Consider the following 9,096-nt stretch of genomic DNA (forward strand, 5'->3'; position numbering starts at 1 on the left):
CCGCCCCGGCACCGGGCCGCCGCGACGCGCTTCCGGCGGGGCCCCGCCGCGCGGTGCCTGCTGGGAGCTGTAGTCCGACGGCCATGGCGGAGGAGGGCGAGAGGAAGGCCGCGCTGGAGACGGTGAGGGAGGGACGGAGGGACGGAGGGGTGCGTGCGGTCGGCCGGCCGGCCGGCCGGCCGCCGGCTGAGGGGGACGGGGCAGGGTCGGGCCTGCTCGGCCGAGGCGCTGCTCTCCCCTGGCAGCGGCAGCCGGGGCCTCCCTGCTGCTTCCCGGGCCTGGCTCAGCGGCGGGGTCCCCTCAGCACGGGGGGTGGTGCGGTGTTGGTGTCGGGGTAGATGGTGACGGTGAGGGAAAGCCGCATCCCCGGGCTGGTGCTTCGTGCCGGCAGCGGGAAATCACAAAGATCCCTTTGCAAACAGGCCCCACGCTGCGGCCCGCCTGCCTTACAGCCTTTCCTCTCCTATCCGAACCTAAACCCTCCTCAGCTGTCGCCCCTCAGAGAGCCGCGCAGCCCTGCCAGGCTTTTTTCAACCCGTAAAACCTCTTGGTTTTACTTGGCATGGAGCGGCTGCTCTGTTGCAGTGTCTGTGAACAGCAGAGGGAGAAAGAAGCTGAGGAAAGCTAGCAGTGTTTCCTGATATAGGAGGGACAGAGAGGAATACAGCTTTTAGTTGAATTTCTTGAAGTTTAGATGTTTGAGGTTGTCCTGTAGGGAACAGAAGCAGCTAGAGGTCAGGATTAACCTATTTTAAAACTAGCTAGGGCTAACATCTTTTAAAACAAAGACTTGCTTTTTAAGGATGATTGCTCCTCACTGTGTAACATCAGGCCTTGGGTGGCTTTGCCTTTTAGCTGGAGGCCCCGCGGTGTGCCTCGTCTCCTCTCTTTGACCCGTTTCAGGTTGCTGAGCCCTGTGGCAGGAGTTTATGGACCCTTTTTCCATCCCCAGTACCCACTGCAGGCAGCAGAAGGCACTAGATGGCACTGCGCTTCACGCTAACAGGGTTGCAGGCTCCCAGCTGGCAGTTACACCAAGACACGATGACAGGGAGAGCTGGCACAGGGTCATCGGGTGCTCTGTGTGCCTGTCTGTCTGTCAGTGGAAAACGGGGAGAGCTGAACACCAGGATAGCTGTACAGTAGAAACAAATGGGGTCTGTAAATTGCTTGGTTTTAAAAGCTGCCTTTGGGGAAGGCTTAATACATCAGTTTTCCATAGTCTCTCAATCTACAGCCCCTAAACATTTCCTAAGGGCACAAGAGTCTCTTAGCAATAGTCTCGCTTCTGCTAGTTACATTTTTTTAGGCTCTGTAGAGCCATATTTTTCTCCCCAGTTGTGCAGGCCACAGGCTGAAAGTCACGATTGCACCAGAAAGCCCAATCCTAATCCTGCAAGTCTGCTGTGATGAATGAAATTCACCTTTGAAGAGCTGCAGTTACTGGAGAGTCCCTTGGCAACAAACCAACAGATTCCTTCATGAGGAATGCAGTACCATACAGAAAACAGGAGGATGTGTGGAAAGCGATACTGACTCATGAGGACCAGCAAAGGTCTATATATTCTGACAGAAAAGGCAAGTTATGCATGAACTACAGTCAGTGTAGGAGCAAGTGAGTTGTAGGACTGTTCCCCACCCACTTCATGTCTAGCTGATCCCATCTATCTCAGTGCTGTGCTAATGTATCCGCTACAGCACTACCTAGGCACCAAATACAACATTAAATAATTCATCATCATAAATCACAGCCCCTCTAAGCAGGAGAGCTTCTGGATGATGCGAGATTGCAGCTCTTAGGCTTGCGTAGCTGGTAGAGGAGGAGGGTGTCCGATGCGTGGGTGGCCAGGTCACAGGGATCCTCTCCTGACCTTGCTGGGAGGGTGTACCCCAGATCGTCTTAGGGGAAGTGCAGGCTTTTCCATTTCTGTTTTCTCTGAGGGGCTCAAGTGAATGTGATCAACCCTGAAGCTGCCTCGAGCTTTCATCAGCTTTTCCTTCTGCCTCTACCGTAGTACAAGAACAGGGACAATTTGGTAAAGAGACTAGCAAATCAGTGTGTAACCAAAGAGGAAGAACACCAGACGAGCAGAATTCCTTCCTCCAGGGCATCGGGGCTTTTTTTTACAAGTTGGCTCATAGGTGAACAGGTTTTCTTGTGATGAATACAAGGGCATGTTACGATAGGACAAGGAGTAATGGCTTTAAAGTGAAAGAGGGTAAATTTAGATTAGATATAAGGAAGAAATTCTTTATTGTGAGGGTGGTGAGACACTGGCACAGGTTGCCCAGAGAAGCTGTGGCTGCCCCCTCCCTGGCAGTGTTCAAGGCCAGGTTGGACGGGGCTTTGAGCAACCTGGTCTGGTGGAAGATGTCCCTGCCCGTGGCAGAGGGGGTGGAACTAGATGGTCTTTAAGGTCCCTTCCAACACAGACCAGTCTGATTTTATGAATAGTTTGATACCTGGACACCTCTGAGATGAGACTTGGAAACACCCTGAGAAATCTCAGTCCTCTGCCTCAGGGCACAGACCTGATTGCTGCAGGTACAGGGGAGGAATCTGTCCTTCAGGTGAATCTGTCAGTTGTCCTCGGAAGCATCGGACAGGTCTGTGCCAGAGATAGGATGCCTGACTAGGTGAGCCAGTGGCTTGATGAGAGGCTGCAAAGCTTATGGTCCTGCTGAGATCCAGAATTGTATCTGAGGACTCTTCACAGAGAAGAGGAGAGAGAAATTGAGTCTCTGTGAAGTAGACAGGTTCAGCACAATGTGTTCCTTATGTCTGTGTGAAAGAGCTGTACTCTGGCTTTCATCTGCCAGATCAATGCACTGGGTAGTAATGCTGTCCTAAGGAGGCAGGAACATCTTAAATTCACTGGGTTGCTGCTCTGAGGCACTTGCTGCAGCCTGACAATGTGGCCCAGCCACCATGCCAGAGATGTGTCTGTCCCTTCCTTCCTACACCCACGTGTTCCTTTAGCTCCAGGAAGAAGTCTGAAGGCACTGCAACTCCCAGTACTGTGTGTTAAACTCCCAGTTATCCTATTTTTCAAATAGTTTTTATGCAACATTTGTAACTCAGCTGTAAATATTTGCTCTCTGTCTGGAAAAGCACCTCTTCGCCCCTATGTGCACAGAGCTACACCTGAGCTACAGTATAACTTCTGCTGTGTGACCAAATTGCAAGAGCATCACTGTCCTAATGAACAGAGCTGTACCTGTCATGTGCTGGGGGGAAACTTGGGATTTTGGCACCTGGGCACACTTCTAACCCTGCGACTGGATGCAGGGAGCAAACTGGGGGCCAGGTGACCTGTCCTGGCGTGTGGGTGCCTCCTGAGTTAGTCTGCTTTTGTTTAAGCCTGTAGTCTTTGGAAAAAACAAGCTCTTAGAGTATGACTGGTGCTTATAATTTTAATAAATACTTCCTTGCAAGGCCTCACAGTAGGAGAGAGTGAGGCCAGCAGCTGCTACTGGGAAGAGGGAGGAGGGTGCTGGGTCAGGCAAGCAGGAGAGCAGGCAGGGTGTCTCATCCATGCCACTAGCTGCCCGATTGACCTGTGTCAAATCACACATTTTTGTTCCACACCAAGGGAAGGTGGTTTTGCCACTCACTGCCTTATTTTAACTCCCAGCAAGACTCACTGCTTTGGTTGTGGGTTGTGAGATGCTAGGAGGTGAGGGAGACCCTATCAGTCCAACATCTGTGTTGCTGATGTTGTTCTTGTCCTATTCCTTAAGATTTAGACTTGTCAATTCCCTTCACCACCTTTTAGTGCCAGTTATCTTGGTCCTGATTTTTGAAACAGAAAAAGACTCAGGTTCCAGATATACCAGAAATTGAATTTTAATTTGCAGGTCTGCAATAGCTGCATTTCTTGTTGTTAGTGTAAATTAGGAAAACCATGCTAAATTATGTGAGAAGGAGATTGACATGCTTTTTGTAAAGGGGCCGAGGCTTTGCATGATCTTCCAGAGCTGACCCAGAATTGAAAAGCTTAAAAAGTATTTTTGCCTTAACTGGAATTCACAATGCAGTTTATTTCCCTTATTAGCAAATAAGGTTGCTGCATCGCACCTACCCTTCTGTGATAGCTGGTGTGCGGGGAGCCTGCCCTTGAGTTGTGCTGCAGGTCTCGGTGATCTCTTCCTCTGCGGAAATCAGTCTGTGTTTCTCTTCTGAACTGCTGAGTCAATTCCCCGGGACAGCTAGTGGGATAGTACTGAGGGGTCATAAAACCTGGCCACAGGCAGGATGTGAAGAGATCAGCGCTCATCTTAGCCTGGCTCCGCACTTAACCTTGAAACCTCTCTGCTGCTGAGAGAGGAAGCGGCTGGGGGCTGTCAGGGCATGTCAGGCTCCACAGAGCCTATGCTGAGCCTGGGGAAAGGTCAGAGGCTCAGCAGTCCTCTGACAGCTAAGAAATTAATTAGGCGACTTGTTGGTTTTGGAGGGGATTCCAAACCAGTCTTCTCAGGAAGCATTAGGTGGCAAAGCTCTTTTTGGGCACGTGAGCCAAAAGCAGCAGGAGGATTAGGGGCTGACTGCTGGCGTGTTGGGGTTCAGTACATGCTTGCTGATGGGCTCCCCAGGCTCATCCTGGGTGTGAATTTGGGCTTGCAGCTCCTTTTGTTTTCAAACTGCGATAAGATTTCTCTGCTGACAGGCAACACTTCTCCCTGGGGATTTTTTGACTGTCCCTATCCTTGTCTACCCATAGGCTGGTGGTGGGACCTGGGATCACACCAACCTGAACAGTCGCTCCCAGCTTCTTTCCACCCCGGGTCCTGAAGCCTCAGCTTTCTTTGCACTCCTCTTCTCTCCTGTGAAGAGAAAGGCTGTACAGGCACTTTGATAACCAGGGAGAGGATTCTCTGAGATCTGTAATTTTGCCACTTTCCCTCCACTGTGAAGGTGCTCTTGGTCACACTGCGGTTCCCGAGACGTGAGCCACAGAGATGGCCCAGCCAGACCTACAAGCCCTCCCAGTTACTCTGGTGAAGCTGAGCACAATAGTTTATTTTTCATGCTAGTGCTGGTGTTCATTACCTCAGCATCTTTTCTTTCCCCATTTGTGGCAGGTCCAGGCGGATGGGACAGATGGAAGCTGTGTCACATTTGTATTGCATGATGAGGACCACACACTCGGCAACTCCCTCCGATACATGGTCATGAAGAAGTAAGTGGAGCCTCCAGTGTCTGGCATCGCTGAGGGTACCTCTGTCTCCTATTCTAGCCTTCTCTTTACTGATCTGCATCTCAGTTGTTGCTAGAACAAGGCAAATGATCAGAAACTACCTCTGTGCACCCCTGTTAAGAGTCTTTATATCAGACATGGTGCCAAAGACTCCTCACCTCCTACTTTTCTTCATAGGATTAACTTTTTCCTTGTGCTGTTAGTGTCAGGACCCTGAGAGCACAAATAGGCCTTAATGGGCCTGAGCAGCCACACCTGGGGCCTCCACCCACACCCTGCCCATGGGCCCAGGAGCCCCATTTAAGCTCAGCTCAGGGCTTTCAGTCTCTCCTGAGCTATGTTGTAGGAGTATGGGTCTCTAGCTCAGCCTGTACTGGGCGGTGGATTCCACCTGGATGCTGACCCATGGACTGACTTTCTGACCTGACATCAGCCCTTCCTTGCCATTGTACACCTGCTTGGTGATCACTGGGTAGTATCTGACCCTCATTACCCTCACCTGTCCTGTCACTGACCTACAGATTAACTTCCTGGCCTGATCTCAGACCTGCTTCATCCTCACAAACCTGCCTGATTATCTGGACCCTTGGCTGACCCTGGCTACTACCTCTGCACCCGCCCTACTCCCTTGCTTGGGTGCTGTGGGACAGGGCTAGCTAGTGAGGCCTCTGCCCTGTCAGCTCTTACTATTCATGGCTCCCAGCTCCCCATCCCGTGGGAACAGCCAGCCCTCACTGCTCCTTGATAGTTAGTTATGGAGGAAATTTAATGTCTGACATGTGAAAGACTTCTGAATGTCTTATTTGGCCCCTTTGGGTAAAACAATGCACAACTCCATGTAAGTACATGTGGTCAGTCAGTATCTATGTCTCCTCTGGGACAAGCACTGTCAGAAAAGAGGGTAGGAACAGCCAGTATTAAGCAAATTGATCATCTTTCATGCTTGCATGGAGATGCAGGAGTTGATGCCAGGAATTAATTATTCTGATGCCCCCATCAAAATATACAAATAAGTTCACCCTGGTTGCCTGATTTTATTGAACTGGGCAGCACTGAGGATTTGTGAAGATGTACTGGTAAGCCTGAGAAGAATTACAGCAGGAAGTTCAGTGCATCATCTCAAATGACAGTTGCATTGCAAATGTCATGTGAATTCCTCTGATAAATCACCATGACAAGAAAAACAGCAGGCTTCTTGCAAAGGGATGTTCTTTCTGCTGGGTGCACAAATGTTCTACCAACGCCTCAGCTTACAAAGGCAGATGCTGTGCAGCCTGCAAAACACCTTGGTAAATCCTTGCAGTGCCCTAGACCTGTCAGCTTCTTTTACCCAGCAGAACTGCAACAGGTTTGTGTACGGTGAGGTTTCCAAGCATCCAGGATCCCCTGTTTGAACTCTGCAGACCTGCCGGTGGACTGCTGGTGGTGCCAGGATGGTGCCTATGATCGTTCCAGTCATGTCCTTCCCCTGCAAATCTCAAGCTGTAGCTCAGATATAGATGGGGGTGTGTGAATACGGTTACACAGGTAGTTTTCCTTCAGCGTATTCCTCGCATAAGCCCCTCAGTCATTTTAGAAACATCCTGAGCCCCAGCAGATCTGGGGTGGCCTGAGCCTCTGACTTTGTGAGATTTACTGTGGATTGGCCTGGGTTTCACTGCCCTCTCCTCATTTCTCCCCTCCTGCAGCCCTGATGTGGAGTTCTGTGGCTACTGCATTACGCACCCTTCTGAAAGCAAGATCAACTTCCGGATCCAGACCAGAGGTACGGGTGTGCACATTTCCTTTGTGTCCGGGGCCCTTTTTTTGTGTAATTCCCTCTGTTCATGTCAGGTTTCCTCCATGAGTCACTTAAGTAAAGAAAAGCACTTTTCTCCCTCTTCTCTGCTAGCCACCTGCAACTGCTGTGCCCTGTTGCTCAGCTGGAGAGGCTGCTCTGAGCCATTATACTACAGCTCTTCTGTTTCCCAACTGTAGGCCTGAGGAGCTCACAGCTTTGCCTCATCCCAGGTATCTGTGTTGGCTGGCAGCAGGCCCTGAACTGTAGTGCTGGGGTAGAGTAGATCTGCTGCTCTCTGTCAGAGGTGATGGGTGCTCCATCTGCCCCGAAATCAGCACGGGGATTGGAAAGCAAAGCTAAAATGTTCTGACTTATATAGCTGCAATGAGGTAATTTGTTTCTGCTTCTCCTTCTCAGCTGTCTTGCAGCTTTGGTCATCAGGCTATGACCTGAAGCTCTTTTGAAAAGCCCCATCAGTCTGTGCCATCTTTTGACTTGCCTCCCAAAGATGACTTTGTTCCCTGATAATAGATAGCACTGACAGCTCTGAGGCTCTTGCAGTCACTCACTCCTCCCAGCACACCACGCCCAGTCGCTGCCCTCCATCCAGGCCTTGCAATCGCCACAGCTTGCTTTGCTGCCTAGAGGCACGGTGTTATTTCATTACTTCCTCATGGGGCTGTGCCCTTGAGCATCAGATACATAGAAACCACTTCCTGGAAGCAAGTATCTAGTTGGTGCTTGCTGACTCTTTAATTTCCTAAAAATAGTTAGTGCTCAGGCTGCATGCCTTGCCAAGGTAACCCCTTACCCATGGGACTAACTGCAGGGTAAGTGTCTGCTGATCCTGCGCCACAGCCTGAACCACCACATTCTCTGGCTGCTGGTGGTGGGCTGGGAGGAGGGAGGTGTGTAGGCACATACCTGGTCTAAGAGCCTCTCCCCGTCACGGTGACTGCCCTTGGGCATGGTGGTAACAACCATGCTGCTTCAGAGTGGCGAGGGAGAGGGCTACTAACCCCTTTGGAAGCTGTCTCCCATTTCACTAACGCATTTTCTTTCCTGAAGGGGCCCTTCCTGCTGTAGAGCCATTCCGGAAAGGGCTGAACGACCTGATGGGTGTTTGCCAACATGTGCTCAACACCTTTGAGGTGAGACTATTTCTGAAGAGCTCAGGGGCCTTTTCTATCTCTTGGTCTCGAAGGGGAGAAGAATAGGCTGAGACCTGCATTGTAGGCACTTTTGACATGAAAAACCTAATAGTTTTTTTTAGACATTCTCTGACCTGCAGCATGGCCTGGTTTCCTTTCCCTTGGAGTGACTGTAAAGCTCGGTCACTTCTGATAGTACTTGGAGCTCTGTCAGAGCTTCTCGGGTCCCTCAACATTTGAGGCACTGGGCAGAGAAGTCACAGCACAGACCAGGGTGGTGGCACTGTGCTATATGAGCTGCTCAGATATATGCTTTTAACATTTGTCCTTTGCTCTTGTTTGCAGAAGAGCATGAAGGAATACAGGGCCCAGAGGGAGGAAGAGATGCAGTAGCATTTGAGGATGGCAGCCCCCATGGATGTGTGTAACTTCTGTGTGTTGAATTCCCTATGTCAAGTGTTTTTTTTGTTTGTATTCTTTTTTTATGACTGCTTGCAAACCTGTATTTTCACTAATAATAAAGTTTATGAAGTTTGATGCTGCAGAGGTGACACTGCATGCAGCTCAGGATGGGTATGGAAAATGATAGCTAGAAGGCAGCTCTTCCACTCTTCCATCTTATTTCTTCCCCTCTCCAAGAGTTGTTGCTATTTCCTGCCCAGGATTTTCAGATGACAGAGTTTGCAGGTAGTCTGGTGCACAGAATTTGTCTCTCCCAGAGTCTACAGGGAGCAGAGGAGTTCATTGTTGTGTAAAATCAAGCTTTTAGAGAAGCAGCACCCTCTCCAGATTTAAACCTTTCTGTTACTGGCACCAGTGTAGTTGACTTCAGCAGCTATAGCCAGCCTTCCTTTTTAAACAGACCACTATAAAATGATACTCTGCTCATTTGAGGGGTGTGGTGAGTAAAAAACGACTTGCCTTTTTTAACTCCCTGAAGAATGCAGACAAAGGCAAGCCCAGACCA

The 9,096-nt window shown here is 50.1% G+C and overlaps 1 protein-coding gene across 3 annotated transcripts; it reads left to right on the top strand.

Annotated features, from left to right (window-relative positions):
- The first annotated feature begins 12 nt into the window (after positions 1-12).
- Positions 13-8,673, top strand: LOC141927958 (DNA-directed RNA polymerases I and III subunit RPAC2-like). Of its 3 annotated transcripts, none has more exons than XM_074835432.1 (6): positions 58-122; positions 1,339-1,578; positions 5,083-5,180; positions 6,887-6,963; positions 8,047-8,129; positions 8,475-8,673. In XM_074835432.1, the coding sequence occupies exons 2-6, from the start codon at positions 1,540-1,542 to the stop codon at positions 8,520-8,522; spliced, it is 345 nt and encodes a 114-aa protein (XP_074691533.1). In that variant the 5' UTR covers positions 58-122; positions 1,339-1,539; the 3' UTR covers positions 8,523-8,673. The 3 variants fall into 3 exon arrangements, with proteins under 3 accessions (XP_074691534.1, XP_074691533.1, XP_074691532.1); XM_074835431.1 differs by having other exon boundaries at positions 75-122; positions 1,310-1,578; XM_074835433.1 differs by lacking the exon at positions 1,339-1,578 and having other exon boundaries at positions 13-122.
- The last annotated feature ends 423 nt before the right edge of the window (positions 8,674-9,096 follow it).

This window comes from Strix aluco, chromosome 10, assembly GCF_031877795.1.
Source record: "Strix aluco isolate bStrAlu1 chromosome 10, bStrAlu1.hap1, whole genome shotgun sequence".
Lineage (NCBI taxonomy): Eukaryota > Metazoa > Chordata > Aves > Strigiformes > Strigidae > Strix > Strix aluco.